The sequence below is a fragment of the Oncorhynchus mykiss genome, chromosome 4 (genome assembly GCF_057628025.1).
Source record: "Oncorhynchus mykiss isolate SJ-2025 chromosome 4, ASM5762802v1, whole genome shotgun sequence".
Taxonomy (NCBI): domain Eukaryota; kingdom Metazoa; phylum Chordata; class Actinopteri; order Salmoniformes; family Salmonidae; genus Oncorhynchus; species Oncorhynchus mykiss.
The window spans coordinates 46,431,943-46,456,959 of NC_143025.1; the positions used below are offsets into that span (position 1 = coordinate 46,431,943).

Consider the following 25,017-nt stretch of genomic DNA (forward strand, 5'->3'; position numbering starts at 1 on the left):
TGCCAATGTTATGTGTCAATACTACTGCCTGTGTCTAAGTTTAACTTAGAGTGGATGCGAATGTCTGGTGCCTGGTGTGGATGTAGGTCTGGGCACCACTCCCCCCGTGGTGGGGGTGAGATGCCGGCACGAGCAGTGGTGTGGGCTGGTATGGATAAAATGCCAAAGTCGAATTCTTGTCCCAGTCCACCCCTGCAGCCCAGCTCACTAATAATCACCTATGTTTTTACATTTTGACAGCGAGGACATATAACCAATTTTCAGTGCAGAGCTCGTTAATCCAGTTGCTTTATTAGGCCTACAGTTATTGTGTTATGTAGCAAGTAAACTGTAGCTAGTATACGGTCTTGAGCTGCAGTATCATATCCATAGAATTAGAATAATTTTATAGGATCTCTGATCTTTCTCATGCGTGACCAAGGACAACATGGACAGGATTCAGATGACTTCTACATAGCTTAACCTATGAAACTAGTTCCCCTACATACGGGTCTTGACGAGAGAAAAAAAACTTGTCGGGGGAGGTTCTCTTCTGCACTGTTCAACCAATCCAGTAAATGTGGAGGAGAACAGATGGCGTGTCGCCATAGAAAGGAGTCGCCCTACCTCAGTGGAGTAGCCTTGTTAACGTCCAAAAGAGGAAGTTGAGTCACAGGCTCTCTTTCCATTTCCCCTGAAAACCGGAACATCTGGTCGTTGGGGACTCAGCAGAGATACTTAAAGTAGGAGATAGGAATCTCAGTGGCCAATGAATGGTAAAACATATAATGCCCCACTAACAGACTTTTGACCAATCGTGTTCACGTTGTCATTCTGCGTCATGCAGTTGCTAAACTAATCATCAAGCAATCCCTTCTAAAAGTCAGGGTTTGACGCCACATTCATGTGCAAGTCGGACCTAAGAAACTCTGACATTTCCGACTTGCTAACTGGTTGTAGTTATATACCACGTTCAGCAAGTCGGAAATTTCTGTGTTTCCTAGATCCGTTTAGCATATGAACAGTACCACCGTATGAGTCATAATATCCATAAAACCTTGCAGTGAAACGGTTCCAATCATTTTTCCCATAAGCGAGTTTAGAAATACTTAAAATAAGGTCTGTGTATTGTGCAGTGGTGAATAGTACTTAAGTAATTTTGTGTGGTATATGTACTTTGATATTTCCATTTGACAACTTTTACTTAACTACATTCATAAATAAAATTATGTTTAAGCTATATAAGCTAGCTAAATTTAGTAATTAATAAATTGGCTACATTTCTTTAAATTGACTATTCTGTGAACTGGCTTGTGCAAGTTTTAAAATGGTCACAATACCTGTTAGCAATGGTGTCAGCTAGAGATGACATGCAGGGATTTGTAATCTTGCACAAAGTCTACTTTGATGCTAATTACTATTTTGGAATCTGAGGGTAAATAGAGACATATGTCACCTTATCCAGGAGAGATTTACATAGTTATCGAAACATCATGCCAGGGTAAGCCCACACCAAACACAAACCTTATTTTAAAATCCCTTATGGGAGAAATGAATGGTGGAAAAACGATATTAACCATTTTCCTGTTTGACAGCTAGGTTTTATGGGTATTATGACACCTCCGCTGTGGGGCTCTATGTCGAGAAACCTGACTAGGTAATCTCACGATTTAAAAGCTATATGACATTACAGAGAGCAAGTTAATCGTTTCACATTTCAGAAAATATTTGTAGTTGAACTTGTTCTTCACAGGAGGCTGCTGGGGGGAGGACGGCTCGGCTGGAATTGCAAACATGGAAGGACAAACATGGAATGGCATCAAATACATGGAAACCATGTGTTTGATACCATTCCACTAATTCCGCTCCAGACATTACCACGAGCCCGTACTCTCCAACTAAAGGTGCCACCAACCTGCTGTGGTTCACGTAATTCGTGCTAATGTTGAGTTTTTGACCTAGTGCCCAATTGACTTCCATTCCCTCCTTGATGGAGTGATCTCCTGTCCGAGAATGCACCGAGCTGCCCATTGACAAAGCATTTGCAGCGTACACAATGTGCGTAAATACGATTCCAATTGAGCTTCCTTCCCATCTCCTCAAAAGTATCCTTTTTTTTTTTTTTTCTCCTCAAAAGTATATCTGGACTCGGCAGAGGCTAATGGTTCCAGCAACCTGGAAACTTGGGAAAAAACGAGCTCCGACTAGGAAAAATCGTTTTGAAAGGTCATCCAACTCGGAATTACAATTCGGAAATTTGGGCATATTTCTAGAGCTCCGATTTACCGACCAGAAGATCACTGCCGTCACGATTTTTTTAAATTACCTTTTTCCCGAGTTCCCAGTTGTCTTGAAAGTACCATAACTATGGCATTGTTCTATTAAACTGGCCCGGGTTAAATGTGCCTATAGCCCGTCGTGTGACTGGGTGAGCGCGAAGCGCCCTGCTCAAATCGAACAAATCTGCACCGCTTGGTTATGTTGTCAACAAGGCAGCATTGTTCATGCTTCAGAAACATGGCTCACAACCATGCCTGGGAATCGAATGCAATAAACTTTCAGCCATGCCTACATGGCGCCCGGTCGAATCTCCTCATTGAAATGAGTACAAATTCAATTTAAAACTGTTCGACCTACATTCCCCCCAGTCAATCTGACGATTCCCATTGGTCGTAGGGGATTGTTTTGTAGCTGGTGACGTGTTTGGTTCCGCCTCCTTAACCAGCTTTGTAAACAAACACTGCATAATATTGCAGTTTGTCCGTCACCACGAAAATATCCTATCTGCAAAAAACGTAGTCGGAGTAGCTATTGTTATTTTAACTACAACATACACGAAACTGTTTCATCTCCGATGAAAAACGTGTTCCTGTTGTCAAGTGTGAGAGACCGAGAGAAAATCTGCACCACGATTCTTCTTGTTTGTTTGGATCCATCTGTCCGATGGTTTCTTGCTGAAGAAGTGACCCAACAAGCTATCTCCTAGACGATTTAGCAATTTACTGATGCATCTTAGTTGACCATCTTAGTTGCTGGTCATATCTTCGTTCAAATTAGGTCTTCCACTGAAACCCCGATAACTACTTTAGGTGAGTCCAGGGCTATTCTATTGTGCTTGTATTTCCTTCCATGTAGGTTGCTAGCTAAACCTGAAATGGCGGGTTTACAGTAAACATTATCAGCGTCTTCTCTAAACTCAGATTATGGTTCAGTTGCTAGCTAGCAAGTTAACGTCAACATGTTAGCTAGTCTCTCACGATAGTTGGCTAAAATGGATAGCTAGCTACAGAGGAAGGCGGTCGATGAATAATTCACTGTATGCATCGTTTTGGGGAATTATTGGCTAGCTGCCTATGTAACAGTAACGTAAGTTAGCTAACGTTAGCTAGTTGCTTTGTCAGAATGTGGGGCGAGTCCGCCAACGTTATCAGGCCAGCAAAATTGCAAGGATCAGAGTGATGTTTTGCTTGTTCTTGTGTATGCCGTGGCATTAATACCGAGGCGTTATTTTGAAATTACTCTAGCTACACTAATGGATTTTCACACGGACATTTAACCGTTTTAAATGACATAAGACTTGAGTAAAAAGTAACACATTTTCCTCATCCATCTGTGGAGCGCTTCTAACTGACCATACATCGTCGGGTTTAGCTGGTACAGTAAAGTAGGTCAATGCATGTTGTGTTCTGTCTGGTGCAATGGTCAGAGTTATTGGGATCCTTGCGACGTCCCTACCCAAAACTTAACCCCTAACCGTAAACCCTTACTTAAAACATATCAAATGCAAACTTCAATAGGTAGGGACGTTCCAAGGATCGCTTGATAGCACGGACCCTGCTGTAATTTTACCAGGAAGTGTGCTGTGAATTAGACATGCATATGGCTTAAAATAAAGTCACTAATATGCGCCCAGACCTGTTTCCCACTCCTAATAATACAGTTAGTTAATTATTGTGTGATTCCTTCTGACATTTTTTGACACTCAAGGTGTCATGCCTAAATGGAGGAAATTAACAGTTGAGTGCATGCGTTTTCTACAATGCTGGCATTACTGGACAGGACAGAGGACAGACAGCCAACTGTTATTGAACTTGTTTCTTTCTCTTGCATTTTTCAGTTGAAAGCCATGGGAATCATACGTTTTTTGTTTGTGTTTACCCAAATTTGCCTAACCCTATTTGGCAAATAAGCTTATAAAATGGCATTTTCTCATAGTTACTACACTTCACAAATAGTGAAATTTAGGGTTTACCACGATCACATTTAGGAGTAGCCTAGCGTTAGGAGCCCCAGGAATGCCCAATATCCTCTCTGTCTCTCCTGTTAATCGCTAAGTCTCTCTGTTTTCTTCTCTATCTCCTCAGACATGGTGAAGCTGACGAAGGCTAAGACGTTCCAGGCATACCTAGACTCGTGCCACCGGAGGTACAGCTGTGTTCACTGCCGAGCACACTTGGCCAACCATGATGACCTCATCTCCAAGGTGAGACTACAGGGACCGTTTATGGCCAGTGGGTTAAATTCCATATAATTGTGTTGGATGCAGGGGTTGGAACCCGGTTCAGGGAACAGAACAGAAAACTGGAAAATGTCATTTTTCAATAACAGATACAGAACGAAAGTGATCCATACTGCTCCATAAGAGAACCATTATTTTAAAAGCATGAAAACCAGTTAATGTTATTTTATGTTCCAGGCATTTTTTTCCTAGTCCCACAAATAAAACGCAACAAAGCGCCTATGCAAAACCCTCTCTATCACTCAGAAACATATTCCAGTGTCTGTCTGCAAGCTGAAAATCTTAGACTAAACACACACAGGCGATCTGCCCCTCCCCCCTCTGAAGCATAGGCTACTGTACTGATGTTAGAAGCATAAGAAGACTGGATAGACATTTTTAATTAGCTAGAGAATAATGGATTTACTTTTTCAATGTCAGTTAACTGCTTAGTTATCACATTTCACGTTGGACTTATTTTTTATTCTGGTGCCGTTCTGCAAACACAAGTGTTAGCTTGCTAGTTCAAAGTTCCCTCATAGAAGCTGCTCCGCCTAGGTATAATTCTGTGGACCTAATTCAGATAATGGATGTCATAGCAAGATGCCTAGCACTTCAAGCCTGCTCCTCAACCCTCTCTCCTGACCCATAAGATTTCAGTCACACCTTGCGAAATAGGCTACACTTGTCTGTCCATCACGCATGTAAGCAACTAGCTTTCCTGCTCTATCCGCACTGATTGGGAAATCATTTACTGAGCTAAATGTAGAAACTGTTGATTTCACAGGTAAGAAAATAAACAGAAAGGAACTACATAAACCGGTACTTTTTTTGGGTTCAAAACTGTTCAGAGTAGAGGTCGACTGATTATGATTATTCAACACCGATACCGATTATTGGAGGACCAAAAAAAGCCCATACCGATTAAATCGGTCGATTGTTTTTATACATTTATTTATTTGTAATAATGACAATTACAACAATACTGAAACACTTATTTTAACTTAATATATCAATAAAATCAATTTAGTGTCAAATAAATAATGAAACATGTTCAATTTGGTTTAAATAATGCAAAAACAAAGTGTTGGAGAAGTAAAAGTGCAATATGTGCCATGTAAAAAAGCTAACGTTTAAGTTCCTTGCTCAGAACATGAGAAAGCTGGTGGTTCCTTTTAACATGAGTCTTCAATATTCCCAGGTAAGAAGTTTTAGGTTGTAGTTATTATAGGACTATTTCTCTCTATACCATTTGTATTTCATATACCTTTGACTATTGGATGTTCTTACAGGCAGGCACTATAGTATTGCCAGCCTAATCTCGGGAGTTGATAGGCTTGAAGTCATAAACGGCGCAATGCTTGAAGCACAGCGAAGAGCTGCTGGCCAATGCAGGAAAGTGCTGTTTGAATGAATGCTTACGAGCCTGCTGCTGCTTACCACCGCTCAGACTGCTTTATCAAATATAAAATCATAGACTTAATTAAAATATAACACACAGAAATATGAGCCTTAGTTCATTAATATGGTCAAATCTGGTAACGATAATTTTGAAAACAAAACGTTTATTCTTTCAGTGAAATACGGAACCGTTCCGTAATTTATCTAACAGGTGGCATCCATAAGTCTAAATATTGCGGTTACATTGCACAACCTTCAATGTTATGTCATAATTATGTACAATTCTGGCAAATTAGTTATGGTCTTTGTTGGGAAGAAATGGTCTTCACACAGTTCCCAACGAGCCAGGCAGCCCAAACTTCTGAATATACCCGGGCTCTGCTTGCACAGAATGCATGAGAAGTGACACAATTTCCCTACTTAAAAGAAATTCATGTTAAAGGCAATATTAACTAAATATGCAGGTTTAAAAATATATACAGTGCCTTGCGAAAGTATTCGGCCCCCTTGAACTTTGCAACCTTTTGCCACATTTCAGGCTTCAAACATAAAGATATAAAACTGTATTTTTTTGTGAAGAATAAACAACAAGTGGGACACAATCATGAAGTGGAACGGCATTTATTGGATATTTCAAACTTTTTTAACAAATCAAAAACTGAAAAATTATACATTTCTTGCATTGTCGCTCTCCCTCTCTCTCTCCCTGTCTTTGTGGCACATTTGAGTTCATTCTCTTTTTTCTGTCGTCCAGTCTTTTCAGGGAAGCCAGGGACGTGCTTACCTTTTCAACTCTGTGTGAGTATCTTTACATGTCATCCAGTGTATTGGCCATATAGCCTACACAGTGTACCCATAACTAATGAGCAAAATAGTATCCCTTTTAGGTCCCTAAAACACAGTCCCACCTTAGTTACCGCTCAAGCCTCAGTACACTGCCATTATCATGCATCTGCCAGGTTCTCCTTATGCCACTTTAGTGTGTTTACTCTAGTCCTGTAAGCCATACAAGACAGTTCACTATTCTAAAAGTGAATGTCACGTACTAGTTACCTTCTGTTTGCTGTAGTTTGAATTCATTTTTTAAACTAGGCAAGTCAGTTAAGAACACATTCTTATTTACAATGATGGCCTAGGAACAGTGGGTTAACTGCCTTGTTCAGGGACAGAATGACAGATTTTTACCTTGCCAGCTCGGGGATTCAATCTAGCAACCTTTCGGTTACTGGCCAAACGCTCTAACCACTAGGCTACCTGCCGCTCCATTTGATAGTTAGCATGTCATTTCTCAGCTGGTGCATAGCAAACACCCTCCGATTTGGGGCTAAATATTAGGTTCTGGATAGCATTATCACATTTCTTGTTTTAAAAAAATATATATAAATATATATGCTTATCTGGCTGGTCACCAGAAAATCTGATAGGCTTAGGTCAGGTCACAAAACAGACATTTGTGGCGGGGAACCATGTCGGTAATTAACCTGTGGTTCTTGTTCCGGATGTTTTCAGGGTGAACGTGGGCTGTGGTCCTGCCGAGGAGAGGCTGCTACTCACCGGGCTCCACGCTGTGGCAGACATCTACTGTGAGAACTGCCATACCACACTGGGCTGGAAATACGTAAGGACAAACACACACACACATACTATGCTACTTATCTATGTCTACACACTGTAAAATAACTCATAATATCCTCAATCCCCAATTCTCAAAAAATGTGGATGTCTTTTAAGCTTGTCTACTATGCACTCCAGCCTCTTATCCCCCCCACCATCTCTATCCCTACAGGAGCAGGCCTTTGAGTTGAGTCAGAAGTACAAGGAGGGGAAGTTCATCATTGAGCTGTCCCACATGATAAAGGACAACGGCTGGGACTGAGAGGTGAAGGGAGATGTTTTCATTGATGTTTCATCCCTCATCCATTGTTCTTCCTGGCCTGAATGTGTGTCCCCTCACCCTGCGTAAGGGCCATCGGCTCTGCCACTCCGTCACTTCATACAGCTTTGCCAAGAGTAGCATGTGATGTTTATATATATATATATATACACACACACACAGACTATACCAAACATTAGGAACACCTTCTTAATGAACAGCCTCAATTAGTCTGGGCATGGACTCTACAAGGTGTCGAAAGCGTTCTACAGGAATGCTGGCCCATGTTGACTCCAATGCGTCCCACAGTTGTGAAGTTGGCTGGATGGCGGAACATTCTTGATACACACAGGAAACTGTTGAGTGTGAAAAATCCAGCAGCGTTGTAGTTCTTGAAACAATCTGATGCGCCTGGCATCTACTACCAAACCCCATTCAAAGGCACTTAAATATTTAGTCTTGCCAATACACCCTCTGAATGGCACATATACACAATCCATGTCTCAATTGCCTCGAGGCTTAGAAGTCCTTCTTTAACGTGTCTCCTCGCCTTTATCTACACTGATTGAAGTCGATTGAACAAGTGACATCAATAAGGGATCATAGATTTAATCTGGATTCACCTGGTCAGTCTGTCATGGAAAGAGCAGGTGTTCTTAATGTTTTTGTATACTCTGTGTTTGTGTGAGATATATACATACATACACACACTCGTAGGTTTAATGAGTTTCATATAAAACCTACCCCAGTTACGGGAGCACCTTTGTCAATATCCCAATGTTTAGTTTTATTGTGGTAGAGAATTAGCGAGTACAGGCTGTGTGTGTGAGCGCGAGCGAGAGTTTGTATACACTTGGGCATGTGTGAGTTGTGTGTTTACGAGTGTGTGTGTTGCAGTGCGACCACCTTAGCAACCTCACTAAATCCTACTCATGTAATCCGTGCGTCTGTGTGGGATTGCAGTTATCAAAAAAACGAAATTCTCTCATTAAGTGCAATTCACAGGGTTGAGACAAAGCGCCCTGAAAGCTGTTCCTTTTTTTGGAGTTTAGGTGAATGAGTGAAAAAGCAAGTTATACCTTGCTTTGTGTGTGTGTGTTTTTTTTTTAAACTTCATACTTAATGTTTGATGGTGCAAGCAGAGTTGGAAAAAAAGTAATTATGTTTAGTGCTGCTCTGTCATGTTACTGTTGGAGTATGAAGTGCAATACTGTAGGGTGTGTCTGCGGGGTTAAAGTTCACTTTAAAATGTCATCAATATAACATTGGTCATGTTTTTTATCCTTTAAATGGCAATCAATGTATTCCGTTGTTAATAATGTCAAGGGCTGCAGCATTACAGTTTGTAAGTGTTTCTGTGCGATTGACCCATGTGAGTTTGAATACTGTGTGTAAATGTTTGGCGTATGGGTATTCTCTCTGTAAGCTGCCTGTGGGTATGCATTTTATGGTATGGTGGGTGTTTATACAGCGTGTAAGAAGTGTGAGTGTAAGATTGTATGATCAGATACAGTACTTTCTAGACAGTTAGCAAATACTTTAGTTTGGGGGTAAAATCTATTGTTTCTGATGTAATTGGATATCCATTTTTACATTATTTCCATTTGAGATCAAGCTTGTAAATACAGCTTAACACTGAGCAGCATGTACATAAGCATTTATTTGATAATATTAGAGAGCAGTGTGTAATATCAAACAGGATTGATATATCTACAATTATGTAGCAGATGGTGACTATGTAAGCTTTTCATTGAAGTGTTTTATTTGAACCTGAACTTGCAACATTAAAGTATGTGGTAAATATACATGCCTGTTGTTTATTACAGTAGCTATGTTTCCATCCAATTGGTGAAAGATTTTATCGAATATTTCAAAATCTTGCATAAACCAAATATTCACATTTTTCCACCAAATGGACCAGTTGCTAATAAAAAGCAGTGCGTTATGACGTAGTGCATAATAAAAGGTACTTTTTCGCTTAAGTTGTCATGTACCGAATAAAATCGAAAGTTCTCAATATATTTTCAACTCGCAATTTCAACTCTAGCAATAATTTTGTCACAGCTGTTGCATTAAATGGCAAATGTGCCACTCCGGTCTTGGCACGTGCGCTCTAGACAACAGCTCGCACATATAGTGCGGGTAAGGTTTGCCTACATTATAAGATTATAATGGATAAGAGCGACATATGTGTGTAATATATATATTTGTTTTATGTCACCCAATCCTCGATCATCATGTAATCAGAATAAATTCAAACACCACGCTATCACCGCACGGAACTAAAAACTGTCACTTTCTCTTTGGAAGAGCGGGGATAGATTGCCTTGTAAAACCACGCAGTGCGCCTTGTCGGATTTTTGAGGATAGTTAGTGGGTGGTCCAAATGATTAGCCAAGCAAGGGAGGTTTGCAGCGTTAGTCCCTCAGCCCTCGTTTTTAGTCGGCTTTGCGAGTGTACAATTAATTATGTTCACTCCGGGACCTGAAACTCCCCATAATTCACTTCTCGACGATTGTACATCCGCTAAGAAAAGTCCGCGAAAACAACATCAATAGACATACAAGTAAGTAAAAACGAATGCAAATAAGTTTAAATGTTGCTACGACGTAAAAAGTAAATGTTTTTGTTTTGTCTTTTGGAAATTGTAGAAATAAAACATTTTCCTTCTTCGGGAGTTCCAGCTAGGCAGAGTAACATTAGCAAATTGGTTCGCTAGCTATCATACAGTAGGTGTAAATTAATAAGTATATATTTAATATAAGTATACATGCACTCATAATTGACTGTAGCGCATATAAAGCTACCCGTGGCTGAAAATACAATCATCGCGGAATTAAAGAGTGACGTTTATTTCCGGCCAAAGGTGGACCATTTAAAAATCATTCCTTCCTCCCTTACCCTACAAGTGTATATGTAACAGTATAGATTCCGTCCCTCTCCTCGCCCCTACCTAAGGCTCGAACCAGGGACCCTCTGCACACATCTACAACTGCCTCCCACGAAGCATCGTTACCCATCGCTCCACAAAAGCTACTTCAGGCTCAGAACTAGTGACGTCACCTATTGAAACGCTATTAGCGCGCACCCGGCTAACTAGCTAGCCGTTTCACATCAGTTACAAATACTCGTCAGACGTCATGGTACGTCAAATCAAATTTGATTTGTCACATACACATGGTTAGCAGATGTTAATGTGAGTGTAGCGAAATGCTTGTGCTTCTAGTTCCGACAATGCTGGAGAGACGCTATCCGAAGCGGTGCAGCCAACGGGTTTCTCCACACATCGCGCTGACAGAAACAAACATCTTTCTGGGAAGAAGAGGGGCGGGGGCGTATGCCTCATGGCCAACGTGACATGGTGTGATGAAAGAAACATACAGGAACTCAAATCCTTCTGTTCACCTGATTTAGAATTCCTCACAATCAAATGTAGACCGCATTATCTACCAAGAGAATTCTCTTCGATTATAATCACAGCCGTATATATCCCCCCCCAAGCAGACACATCGATGGCTCTGAACGAACTTTATTTAACTCTTTGCAAACTGGAAACAATTTATCCGGAGGCTGCATTCATTGTAGCTGGGGATTTTAACAAGGCTAATCTGAAAACAAGACTCCCCAAATTTTATCAGCATATCGATTGCGCAACCAGGGGAGGAAAGACCTTGGATCATTGTTACTCTAACTTCCGCGACGCATATAAGGCCCTGCCCCGCCCCCCTTTCGGAAAAGCTGACCACGACTCCATTTTGTTGATCCCTGCCTACAGACAGAAACTAAAACAAGAGGCTCCCACGCTGAGGTCTGTCCAACGCTGGTCCGACCAAGCTGACTCCACACTCCAAGACTGCTTCCATCACGTGGACTGGGAGATGTTTCGTATTGCGTCAGATAACAACATTGACGAATACGCTGATTCGGTGTGCGAGTTCATTAGAACTTGCGTTGAAGATGTCGTTCCCATAGCAACGATTAAAACATTCCCTAACCAGAAACCGTGGATTGATGGCAGCATTCGTGTGAAACTGAAAGCGCGAACCACTGCTTTTAATCAGGGCAAGGTGTCTGGTAACATGACCGAATACAAACAGTGCAGCTATTCCCTCCGCAAGGCTATCAAACAAGCTAAGCGCCAGTACAGAGACAAAGTAGAATCTCAATTCAACGGCTCAGACACAAGAGGCATGTGGCAGGGTCTACAGTCAATCACGGACTACAGGAAGAAATCCAGCCCAGTCACGGACCAGGATGTCTTGCTCCCAGGCAGACTAAATAACTTTTTTGCCCGCTTTGAGGACAATACAGTGCCACTGACACGGCCTGCAACGAAAACATGCGGTCTCTCCTTCACTGCAGCCAAGGTGAGTAAGACATTTAAACGTGTTAACCCTCGCAAGGCTGCAGGCCCAGACGGCATCCCCAGCCGCGCCCTCAGAGCATGCGCAGACCAGCTGGCCGGTGTGTTTACGGACATATTCAATCAATCCCTATACCAGTCTGCTGTTCCCACATGCTTCAAGAGGGCCACCATTGTTCCTGTTCCCAAGAAAGCTAAGGTAACTGAGCTAAACGACTACCGCCCCGTAGCACTCACATCCGTCATCATGAAGTGCTTTGAGAGACTAGTCAAGGACCATATCACCTCCACCCTACCTGACACCCTAGACCCACTCCAATTTGCTTACCGCCCAAATAGGTCCACAGACGATGCAATCTCAACCACACTGCACACTGCCCTAACCCATCTGGACAAGAGGAATACCTATGTGAGAATGCTGTTCATCGACTACAGCTCGGCATTCAACACCATAGTACCCTCCAAGCTCGTCATCAAGCTCGAGACCCTGGGTCTCGACCCCGCCCTGTGCAACTGGGTACTGGACTTCCTGACGGGCCGCCCCCAGGTGGTGAGGGTAGGCAACAACATCTCCTCCCCGCTGATCCTCAACACTGGGGCCCCACAAGGGTGCGTTCTGAGCCCTCTCCTGTACTCCCTGTTCACCCACGACTGCGTGGCCACGCACGCCTCCAACTCAATCATCAAGTTTGCGGACGACACAACAGTGGTAGGCTTGATTACCAACAACGATGAGACGGCCTACAGGGAGGAGGTGAGGGCCCTCGGAGTGTGGTGTCAGGAAAATAACCTCACACTCAACGTCAACAAAACTAAGGAGATGATTGTGGACTTCAGGAAACAGCAGAGGGAACACCCCCCTATCCACATCGATGGAACAGTAGTGGAGAGGGTAGCAAGTTTTAAGTTCCTCGGCATACACATCACAGACAAACTGAATTGGTCCACTCACACAGACAGCATCGTGAAGAAGGCGCAGCAGCGCCTCTTCAACCTCAGGAGGCTGAAGAAATTTGGCTTGTCACCAAAAGCACTCACAAACTTCTACAGATGCACAATCGAGAGCATCCTGGCGGGCTGTATCACCGCCTGGTATGGCAACTGCACCGCCCTCAACCGTAAGGCTCTCCAGAGGGTAGTGAGGTCTGCACAACGCATCACCGGGGGCAAACTACCTGCCCTCCAGGACACCTACACCACCCGATGTCACAGGAAGGCCATAAAGATCATCAAGGACATCAACCACCCGAGCCACTGCCTGTTCACCCCGCTATCATCCAGAAGGCGAGGTCAGTACAGGTGCATCAAAGCTGGGACCGAGAGACTGAAAAACAGCTTCTATCTCAAGGCCATCAGACTGTTAAACAGCCACCACTAACACTGACACTGACTCAACTCCAGCCACTTTAATAATGGGAATTGATGGGAAATGACGTAAATATATCACTAGCCACTTTAAACAATGCTACCTTATATAAATGTTACTTACCCTACATTATTCATCTCATATGCATACGTATATACTGTACTCTATATCATCGACGGTATCCTTATGTAATACATGTATCACTAGCCACTTTATACTATACTATACCACTTTGTTTACATACTCATCTCATTTGTACATACTGTACTCGATACCATCTACTGTATCTTGCCTATGCTGCTCTGTACCATCACTCATTCATATATCCTTATGTACATATTCTTTATCCCCTTACACTGTGTACAAGACAGTAGTTTTGGAATTGTTAGTTAGATTACTTGTTATTACTGCATTGTCGGAACTAGAAGCACAAGCATTTCGCTACACTCGCACTAACATCTGCTAACCATGTGTATGTGACAAATAAAATTTGATTTGATTTGATGCAGTAGTAACCAACGAGTAATCTAACCTAACAATTCACAACAACTACCTTATACACACACGTGTAAAGGGATGAAGAATATGTACATAAAGATATGAGTGATGGTACATACGGCATAGGCAAGATGCAGTAGATGGTATCGAGCACAGTATATACATATGAGATGAGTAATGTAGGGTATGTATCCACTTAATTTGTGGGCTGAGGGGATAGGGTGTGTCTTTTAAGTGTTTGAACCGTCGTTATGGTAATGTTTATTCATATATGTTAATTGCACGCAAATAAAGGTTGATAAGCTACCGCACCCACAACGGAAGCACTGTCATGGCCTCGGATTCGAAGGTGTTAGAACAGACCAGGGGAGAACTACTGCGCCTCATTGAAGCCACAGAGGTTCTAGGGTGACCGCGGTACTGCAGATATTGTTAGCAGAAAAAAGGATCCACCATTATAGTGAATGGAAAAATGTCAATCTTCATGTAAATAAAGATGTATGTCCTTGAACTGATTATTTTAAAATCGAACACAGGATATAAGGATAATTTAGTGGCTAATGGCAGCCTGCAGTACTCCGGTCAGCCTTTTAAAAATATTTGTATTTATTTAACCTTAATTGAACTAGGCAAGTCAGTTCAAAATTCTTGTTTACAATGACAGCCTACCCCGGCCAAACCCAGACAATGCTGGGCCAACTGGGCGCCGCCCTATGGGACTCCCGATCACAGCCGGATGTGATCTATTCTGGAATCAAACCAGGGACTGTAGTGACGCCTCTTGCACTGAGATGTAGTGCCTTAGACTGCTGCGCCACTCAGGAGCCCAAAAATGTTGTTCCTCAATGAGAGGGTGCAGCACTGAGTTAGCCTGCAACGTCACTTGCTGGAGCAGCTCAGACTGTGCATGTCTCAATGAGATACCATCTTAATCTTAACCAACTTAATTTGGCTTCAATGCGCTATTGAGTCTTAGCATAAGAATGAATGGTGTCACATGATTGATGGCTTTGTCCATTTATATACAGTACCAGTCAAACGTTTAAACACACCTACTCATTCCATCGTTTTTCTTTATTTTGACTATTTTCTACATTGTAGAATAATAGTGAAGACGTCAACACTATGAAATAACACATATGGAATCATGTAGTAATCAAAAAAGTGTTAAACAAATCAAAATACATTTTAAATTTGAGATTCTTCAGAGTAGCCACTTTTTGCCTTGATGAGAGCTTTGCACTCTTGGCATTCTCTCAACCAGCTTCATGAGGTAGTCACCTGGAATGCATTTCAATTAACAGCTGTACCTTGTTAAAAGCTCATTTGTGGAATTTCTTTCCTTAATGCGTTTGAGCCAATCCGTAGTGTTGTGACATGGTAGGGGTAGAAAGGAAGACTCAAAGTTACCTCTGCTGCAGAGGATAAGTTCATTAGAGTTACCAGCCTCAGAAATTGCAGCCCAAAAATAATGCTCCACAGAGTTCAAGTAACAGACACTTCTCAACATCAACTGTTCAGAGGAGACTGCATGAATCAGGCCTTCATGGTCAAATTGCTGCAAAGAAACCACTACTAAAGGATACCATTAAGAATAAGAGACTTGCTTGGGCCAAGAAATACGAGCAATGGACATTAGACCGGTGGAAATCTGTCCTTTGGTCTGATGAGTCCAAATTTGAGATTTTTGGTTCCAACCACCGTCTCACACGGAATAGAATAGGTGAACGGATGATCTCCGCATGTGGTTCCCACCGTGGTTCCCACTCTGAAGCATGGAGGAGGAGGTGTGATTGTGTGGGGATGCTTTGCAGGTGACCCTGTCAGTGAATTCAAGGTACACTTACCCAGCATGGCTACCACAGCATTCTGCAGCGATACGCCATCCCATCTGGTTTGCGCTTAGTGGGAGTATCATTTGTTTTTCAACAGGACAATGAACCAACACACCTCCAGGCTGTGTAAGGGATATTTGAACAAGAAGGAGAGTGATGGAGTGCTGCATCAGATGACCTGGCCTCCACAATCACCCAACCTCAACCCAATTGAGATGGTTTGGGTTGAGTTGGACCTCAGAGTGAAGGAAAAGCAGCCAACAAGTGCTCAGCATATGTAGGAACTCCTTCAAGACTGTTGGAAAAGCATTCCAGGTGATGCTGGTTGAGAGAATGCCAAGAGTGTGCAAAGCTGTCATCAAGGCAAAGGGTGGCTACTTTAAAGAATCTAAAATATATTTAGATTTTGTTAAAACACTTTTGGTTACTGCATGATTCCATGTGTTATTTCATAGTTTTGATGTCTTCACTATTATTCTACAATATAGAAAATAGTAAAAATAAAGAAAAACCCTTGTGAGTAGGTGTCCAAACTTTTGACTGGTACTGTATATACACACAAATTAATGGATTCAAATGAATGGATTCTGCTATTTCAGCCACACCCATTGCTTATAGGTGTATAAAAATTGATATTCCAATACAGCCATGCAATCTCCATAGGAAAACATTGGCAGTAGAATGGCCTTACTGGAGAGCTCAGTGTCTTTCAGTGTGGCACTGTCATAGGATGCCACATTTCCAACAAGTCAGTTCATCAAATCTCTGCCCTGCACTAGGTGCCTCAGTCTCAATGAGTGCTGTTATTGTGAAGTGGAAACGTCAAGGAGCAACAACGGTTCTGCCGCAAAGTGGTAGGCCACACAAGCTTACAGAACGGGACCGCCAAGTGCTGAAGTATGTAGCGCGTAAAAATCATCTATCCTCAGTTGCAACACACACTCGAGTTCCAAACTGCCTCTGGAAGTAACGTCAGCACAAAAACTTTGTCGGGACTTCCTTAAATGGGTTTCCATGGCTGAGCACCCGCAAAAAAGCCTGTAAAGCCTGTAAAGCTCGCTGTCATTGGACTCTGGAGTAGTGGAAACGCAGTCCAACGGACAAATCTGGGTTTGGCCGATACCAGGAGAACGCTACCTGCCTGAATGCGTAGTGCCAACTGTAATGACAATGGCCCCTTGCACAAAGCGAGGTCCATACAGAAATGGTTTGTCGAGATCGGTGTTGACTTGACTGGCCTGCACAGCACAGAGCCCTGACCTCAACCCCATCGAACACCTTTGTGATATATTGGAATATCAATGCCCAACCTCAATAATGCTCGTGGCTGAATGGAAGCAAGTCCCCGCAGCAATGTTCCAACATCTAGTGGAAAACCTTCCCAGAGGAGTGGAGGCTGTTGTGGCAGCAAAGGGGGGACCAATTCCATATTTGGAATGAGATGTTCGACGAGCAGGTGTCCACATACTTTTGGTCATGTAGTGTAGTGTAATACAGTGTATTCGTATCCAAACCTCTTGACAAAGTAATGAGTAAAGGGTCTGAATGCACGTTTGAATGTACGTTTATTTTTAATACATTTGCAAAAAAATCAAAACCTGTTTTCACTTAGTCATTATTGATGAGATTATTATTTTTTAAATTCATTTTAGAATAAGGCTGTAACGTAACAAAATGTGGAAAAGGGGAAGGGGTCTGAATGCACTGTATGTATCTGTCGTGTCTTTGGCTATGCCGGATTAAGTGATATGAGATGCTATTCTATAAAATCCTTTCTCTGTAATTCATATTAGCTGATTGGGCTAATCATGTAAATGTAATTAACTAGAAAGTCGGGACACCACAAAATAATATTTATAGAGCTTTTATCTTCCGAATAAACTCTTAAAGACCTAGTAATATTTTACATCAATAGCAGTCAATATTAATCGTCACCTTATTTCAGTCTCTCTTGGTTATATTCACGAACCCTGGCTAACAAGTTGAATCAGCAATACAAAAATTGGGTTTAATTATTTATTTACTAAATACCTAACTAATCACACAGAATTACATTAGCACAGAATTAATCATACCTTGATTACAAATTACGGCATAAAGGAAAACGTCCCAAGCGCGCAGAACAGATATGACAGCTGGTTACCCAAAGAAAAGGGTCTGGGTTTGAGTGAAAGAGCGGGAAGACTGAGGAACAAAGGGAGAAGCGATGTCTCTATCGTAAATACAGTATCTTATGCATTCTAAATTACCGCTCATTTGGAAAAGGAAAATGCAATAAATATTTACTCTGAGCTGCGCTTCGGTAGGTTGGTGGTAGATGGAAGGCCGTGTTGCCCAACTGAGTCCTTTGTCCTTTGAAGAATGTATCTGGTAGTAAATTGGATACGTTGTAGTAACGTCGTTGTGTGGTAGACGGGATCCTCTGTCTGTTCTTTCCTAGCCCACGTTTGCAGCTGCTGTTGCTAACTCAACGGCTAGGAGGTATCACTTCTGTAGTGAATAAGAGTTCAAGTTCATACCATTCGCAACCAAAGCTCACGCTGAGGTTGGCTTAGTTCTGTAGTTGACATGTTAGTCCTTTTAACGTATGGACCGTCGTCCTCACATCCTCGGAACAGGAGGTTACATTTTCGCCAAGGCTTTATATAGTGGAGCGAGAAGGGTGTGTTTGAAAAGTTTTATAACCCATGTCTCTTCACATGGGCAGGCCACTGATTGAGCAGAGCCCTAACCTTATGAAAATCCAAATCTCTCATTTGGAAGCTAAAATTACATTTAATCTCTTCACCAATCATTTTTTATTAAAACATTTACATTGAACAACAATTCCATGTGAATCCGATAACTACAATGTGCAGACTTTCCACTGTAGAGTTTGTAATCCTATCATTGATGAGACTGTCTCAGATGACAAACGAACTGACATCATATTCATTAAGTACCACCACATATGTTCAATTGGTCGGATTACCAGAAATAGTTCATTTCCCCCCACCTTCTGATGTTCCCAGAACCTCTATGTTAACCAAGGGATTTTCAAATGTCACATCAGTAGGGTAGAGAGAGGAAAAGGGGGGGGGGGGTATTTATGACTGTCATAAACCTATCCCCAGGCCAACGTCATGACACATCTGTTGGTCACAGATACCGTAAAAAAAAGTAGAGGAGTGGATCAGAAAACCAGTCAGTATCTGATGTGACCATCATTTGCCTCATTCAGTGAGATACATATCCTTGTCATAGAGTTGATGAGGCTGTTTATTGTTGCCTGTGGAATGTTGTCCGACTCCTCTTCAATGGCTGTGAGAAATTGCTGGATATAGGCGGGAACTGGAACACACTGTCATACACTTCAACTAGAGCATCCCAAACATGCTCAATGTGTGACATGTCTGGTGAGTATGCAGGCCATGGAAGAACTGGGACATTTTCAACTTCCAGGAATTGTGTACAGATTCTTGTGATATGGGGCTGTGGGATCTCATCACAGTATCTCTGTGCATTCAAATTGCCATCGATAAAATGCAATTGTGTTTGTTGGTAGATAATGCCTGCCCATACCATATCGCCACCATGGGGCACTATGTTCAATGTTGACATCAGCAAACCGCTCGTCCATACGACATCATACACATGATCTGTGGTTGTGAGACCGGTTGGACGTACTGTCAAATTCTCTAAATCGACAAAACAACGGCTTGTGATAGAGAAATTCATTTTAAATTCTCTAGCAGCAGCTCTGGTGGACATTCCTGCAGTCAGCATGCCAATTGCACGATCCCTCAAAACTTCAGTCATTTGTGGAATTGTGTTGTGTGACATAACTGCACGTTAGTGGCCTTTAATTGTCCCAAGCACAAAGTGCACCTGTGTAATGATCATGCTGTTTAATCAGCTTCTTGAAATACCACACCTGTCAGGTGGGTGGATTATTTTGGCAAAGGAGAAATGCTCATCATATCAAGGATGTAAACACATTTGTGCACAAAATTAGATATGTAACATTTCAGCTCATGAAACATGGGACCAACACTACATGTTGCGTTTATATTTTTGTTTTTTTATGCCATTATAGCATCTGTGACAGCATAGACAGGTTGGACGCGTGCACATGGGGTAAAACAGATGAGGTTGATGTAGATTGTTGACAACACGTGTAAGCTATATTTAGTCTCCAATGTTTATTTTAAACATAAATGGAAGCACGTACATCGTTTTCGTGACATTGTTAGCCAACCTGTCTATGTGCAGCGCCATTGAGGCAATCTCCATTTTAAAGTAGTACGTTTTGCGCCCAACTCATAGGAATCCCCACCCAGTTGACTACTTTAAAATGGTGGAAGCCCTCAATGGCAATGTCCATGCTAAAATGGGTTATATTCATGATGAGTCCTATTATCAATGGATCAGTGACATAGCTTTTTTTCTGTGAAGGTTATAAAACTGTCATGAAAAATGCACTGTGCCAAATTGATGTAAATGTGCATACTATGTTTATTTTTTGTAATTCATTTATTTAGTTGTCACACTTTACCAACCATATCTAGCTAAAGTAGGGCAGTCTCATAGGCTTTTCCAATGGAGGAAAGATATCAAGGCACAAGGCGAGACCCAGATGCAGAGGCAGATGGTTGGAGTCTTACAATGTTTATTAATCCAAAAGGAGTAGGAGAGAGAATGGTCGTGGACAGGCAAAAGGTCAAAACCAGATCAGAGTCCAGGAGGTACAGAGTGGCAGACAGTGTCACACCCTGACCATAATTTGCTTTGTATGTTTATATGTTTTGTCATTGTGGGTTGAGGGTGATTGTCTATGTTATGTTGCTTGTTAGCACTGTGTTTCAGTAGCGTCACGGTTGTCACTTTGTTGTTTTGTTTTTGAAAGTGTTCAGCTTTTCTATTAAAAAATCACGAACACTTACCACGCCGCATCTTGATCCTCCTCTCTATCTCCAGACGACAACCGTGACAGAATCACCCACCACAAAAGGACCAAGCGGCGTGGCAACGGGCAGCAGCAGCGATGTCAGAAATTCTGGACATGAGAGCGAGATCTGGACTGTGTCACTACTTGGGAGGAGATAGACAGGTGGGTGGTCGACCCAGGGAGAGTGCCGGAGCCCGCCTGGGATTCTCTGGAGCAGTGTGAGGAGGGATACCGGCGAATGGAGTCAGCACGGTGGCGCGGTAGGAAGCCAGAGAGGCAGCCCCAAAAATGACTTGGGGCTTGGGGGGGAGCACCACAGGGAGTGTGGCGAAGCCAGGTAGGAGACCTGTTCCAACTCCCCGTGATTACCGGAGAGCGAGAGGGACCGGGCAGGCACCGTGTTATGCTGTGGAGCGCACGGTGTCCCCGGTGTGGGTGCATAGCCCGGTGCGGTACATTCCAGCTCCTCGTATCGGCCCGGCTAGAGTGTGCATCGAGACAGGTGCCATAAAGCCGGCTCTACGCATCTGGTCCCCGGTGGGCCGGCGTACATGGTCCCCTTGGGCCGGCGTACATGGCACCAGCCTTACGCATGGTGTCCCCGCTTCACCAGCACAGCCCTCGCCGCACTGGCCTGGCTACCGGGAGCATGCAACCAGGTAAGGTTGGGCAGGCTCAGTGCTTAAGAGCTCCAGTGCGCCTGCACGGTCCGGTCTATCCAGTGCCACCTCCACGTACCAGCCCTCCTATGGCAGCCCCCCGCACCAGGCTGTCTCTCCGTCTTCTGCCTACAAGTGCTTCCTCCTCTCCAGTGCTGCCAGAGCCTTACTCCTGTCCTGAGCCGCCAGAGCCTTCCTCCTCTCCAGCGCTGCCAGAGCCTTCCTCCTCTCCAGCGCTGCCAGAGCCTTCCTCCTCTCCAGAGCTGCCAGTCTCCCGTCTGTCCAGAGCTGCTAGAGTCTCCCATCTGTCCAGAGCTGCTAGAGTCTCCCATCTGTCCAGAGCTGCTAGAGTCTCCCGTCTGTCCAGAGCTGCTAGAGTCTCCCGTCTGTCCAGAGCTGCTAGAGTCTCCCGTCTGTCCAGAGCTGCTAGAGTCTCCCGTCTGTCCTGAGCTGCTAGAGCCGCCAGTCTGTCCTGAGCCGTCAGTCAGCTAGGAGCTGCCAGAGCCGTCAGTCAGCCAGGAGCTGCCAGAGCCGTCAGTCAGCCAGGACCTGCCAGAGCCGTCAGTCAGCCAGGACCTGCCAGAGCCGTCAGTCAGCCAGGACCTGCCAGAGCCGTCAGTCAGCCAGGACCTGCCAGAGCCGTCAGTCAGCCAGGACCTGCCAGAGCCGTCAGCCAGCCAGGAGCTGCCAGAGCCGCCAGCCAGCCAGGAGCTGCCAGAGCCGCCAGCCAGCCAGGAGCTGCCAGAGCCGCCAGCCAGTCCCGAGCTGCCCCTCAGTCCGAGCTGCCCCTCAGTCCCGAGCTGCCCCTCAGTCCCGAGCTGCCCCTCAGTCCAGTGGGGCCCTTTAGTAGGGTTGCCAGTCCTAGGTTGGCGGCGAGGGTCACCGTTCCTAAGGGGCCACAGAAGCGGATTAAGACTATGGTGGAGTGGGGTCCACGTCCAGCGCCAGAGCCGCCACCGCGGACAGATGCCCACCCCGACCCTCCCCTATAGGTTCAGGTTTTGCGGCCGGAGTCCGCACCTTGGGGGTGGGGGGGTACTGTCACGCCCTGACCATAGTTTGCTTTGTGTATTTATATGTTTTGTCGTTGTGGGTTGAGGGTGATTGTCTATGTTATGTTGCTTGTTAGCACTGTGTTTCAGTAGCGTCACGGTTGTCACTTTGTTGTTTTGTTTTTGAAAGTGTTCAGCTTTTCTATTAAAAAATCACGAACACTTACCACGCCGCATCTTGATCCTCCTCTCTATCTCCAGACGACAACCGTGACAGACAGGCTCATAGTCAAGGCAGGCAGAATGGTCAGGCAGGTGGGTACAGAGTCCAGAAACAGGCAAGGGTCAAAACCGGGAGGACTAGAAAAAGGAGAATAGCAAAAAGCAGGAGAACGGGGAAAACCGCTGGTTGACTTGGAACATACAAGACAAACTGGCACAGAGAGACAGGAAACACAGGGATAAATACACTGGGGAAAACAAGTGACACCTGGAGGGGTTGGAGACAATAACGAGAACAGGTGAAACAGATCAGGGTGTGACGAAAGAGATCAATTTTATATTAGGGACCCCCTGTACTTAGGTTACGCAGGGCTCTGGTACTTGGAGTACTGTTATCCTGTTTATTCCAATGGCACCTAACAGAAATATAGTAGGGTGAATTCAGAAGAAGTGGAACTTCTTAAATCCTCAATATTATCATCTATATTATTATCATATAACAAATTGTAAATTACATTTTCAATGAGGTACAATTAGGACTATTTAGTATTTTGTTATTTTATTAGGATCCCATTTAGCTGTTGCGAAAGCAGCAGCTACTCTTCCTGGGGTCCACACAAAACATGAAACATTACATAATATAGAACATTAGACAAGAACAGCTCAAGGACAGAACTACTTACAGAAAAAGTATGTGAACCCTTTGGAATTACCTGGATTTCTGCATAATTTGGTCATACAATTTGACCTGATCTTCATCTAAGTCACAACAATAGACAAAGACAGTCTGCTTAAACTAATAACACACAAACAGTTATACGTTGTCATGTCTTTATTGAACACACCGTGTAAACATTCACAGTGCAGGGTGGAAAAAGTATATGAACCTTGGATTTAATAACTGGTTGACGCTCCCTTTGCAGCAATAACCTCAACCAAATGTTTTCTGTAGTTGCGTGTCAGACCTGCACAACGGTCAAGAGGAATTTTGGACAATTCTTCTTCACAAAACTGTTTCAGTTCAGCAATATTCATGGGATGTCTGGGGTGAACCGCCCTCGAGGTCATGCCACAGCGTCTCAAATTGGGTTGAGGTCAGGATTCAGGACTGGGCCACTCCAGAAGACGTATTTTCTTCTGTTGAAGTCATTCTGTTGTTGATTTACTTCTGTGTTTTGGGTCATTGTCCTGCTGCATCACCCAACTTCTGTTGAGCTTCAATTGGTGGACAGATAGCCTTACTTTCTCCTGCAAAATGTCTTGATAAGCATGGATTTCATTTTTCCGTCAATGATAGTAAGCTGTCCAGGTCCTGAGGCAGCAAAGCAGTTCCATATTTTACAGTTGGGATGAGGTTTAGATGTGTGGAGAGAAGTCACTGCACACCAACATAGTGTTGCGTGTTCTTTCCAAACAACACAACTTTATTTTAATCTGTCCACAGAATATTTTGGAACATCCAGGTGCTCTTTTGCGAACTTCAGACGTGCAGCAATGGTTTTTTTTTGGACAGAAGTGGCTTCTTCCGCGGTGTCCTCCTATGAACACCACTCTTGTTTAGTGTTTTACGTATCGTAGACTCGTCAGAGATGTTAGCATGTTCCAGATGTTTCTGTAAGTCTTTAGCTGACACTCTAGGATTCTTCTTAACCTCATTGAGCATTCTGCACTGTGCTCTTGCAGTCACCTATGTAGGACGGCCACTCCTAGGGAGAGTAGCAACAGTGCTGAACTTTCTCAATTTATAGACAAGTTGTCTTACCGTGGACTGATGAACATCAAGGCTTTTAGAGATACTTTTGTAACCCTTTCCAGCTTTATGCAAGTCAACTATTCTTAATATTAGGTCTTCTGAGATCTCTTTTGTTCGAGGCATGGTACACATCAGGCAATGCTTCATGTGAATAGCTAACTCAGATTTTGTGAGTGTTTTTCATATTGCAGGGCAGCTCTAACCAACATCTCCAATCTTGTATCATTGATTGGACTCCAGGTTAGCTGAGTCCTGACTCAAATTAGATTTTGGTCATTAGCCTAGGGGTTCACATACTTTTCCCAACCTACACTGAATGTTTAAATGATGTATTCAATATAGACAAGGAAAATGCAATAATGTGTGTGTCATTTGTTTAAGCACACTGTTTGTCTATTGTTGTGGACAGATAAAGAAAGATAGAGGAAGATCAGATCAAATGTATGTAGAAATCCAGGTAATTCCAAAGGGTTCACATACTTTGTCTTGCAACTGTACATAAAAAAAAGTACACAGCCTACATACACAAACTATCTAGGTAAAATAGGGGAGAGGCGTTGTGCTGTGAGGTGTTGCTTTCTGTTTTTTTTTAAACCAGGTTTGTTGTTAATTTGAGCAATATGAGATGGGAGTTCCATGCAATAAGGGCTC

General features: G+C 43.3%; 1 protein-coding gene and 1 long non-coding RNA gene across 5 annotated transcripts; both read left to right on the plus strand.

Moving 5' to 3' along the window:
• Nucleotides 1-1,923: 1,923 nt before the first annotated feature.
• Nucleotides 1,924-9,556, plus strand: LOC110521895 (protein yippee-like 3). Of its 4 annotated transcripts, none has more exons than XM_021599836.3 (5): nt 1,924-2,037; nt 4,344-4,462; nt 6,633-6,676; nt 7,388-7,496; nt 7,665-9,556. In XM_021599836.3, exons 2-5 carry the CDS (start codon nt 4,346-4,348, stop codon nt 7,752-7,754), a joined length of 360 nt encoding a protein of 119 aa, XP_021455511.1. In that variant the 5' UTR covers nt 1,924-2,037; nt 4,344-4,345; the 3' UTR covers nt 7,755-9,556. The 4 variants fall into 4 exon arrangements, with proteins under 4 accessions (XP_021455511.1, XP_021455510.1, XP_021455512.1 ...); XM_021599835.3 differs by having other exon boundaries at nt 1,951-3,068; XM_021599837.3 differs by lacking the exon at nt 1,924-2,037 and adding an exon at nt 3,131-3,345.
• A 479-nt stretch (nt 9,557-10,035) lies between these two features.
• LOC149984033 (uncharacterized) lies at nt 10,036-22,617 on the plus strand. Its single transcript, XR_016495297.1, has 2 exons — nt 10,036-10,317; nt 20,770-22,617. It is a non-coding gene; the product is annotated as an uncharacterized LOC149984033 (long non-coding RNA).
• The last annotated feature ends 2,400 nt before the right edge of the window (nt 22,618-25,017 follow it).

What these genes read in the sequence shown, in the direction of transcription:
- LOC110521895 (XM_021599836.3), top strand. Translation starts at nt 4,346, where the DNA reads ATGGTGAAGCTGACGAAGGCTAAGACGTTCCAGGCATACCTAGACTCG. An exon ending in ATGATGACCTCATCTCCAAG is followed by an intron (nt 4,463 to 6,632) that starts GTGAGACTACAG and finishes TCTGTCGTCCAG; the next exon opens with TCTTTTCAGGGAAGCCAGGG. An exon ending in CCACACTGGGCTGGAAATAC is followed by an intron (nt 7,497 to 7,664) that starts GTAAGGACAAAC and finishes CTATCCCTACAG; the next exon opens with GAGCAGGCCTTTGAGTTGAG.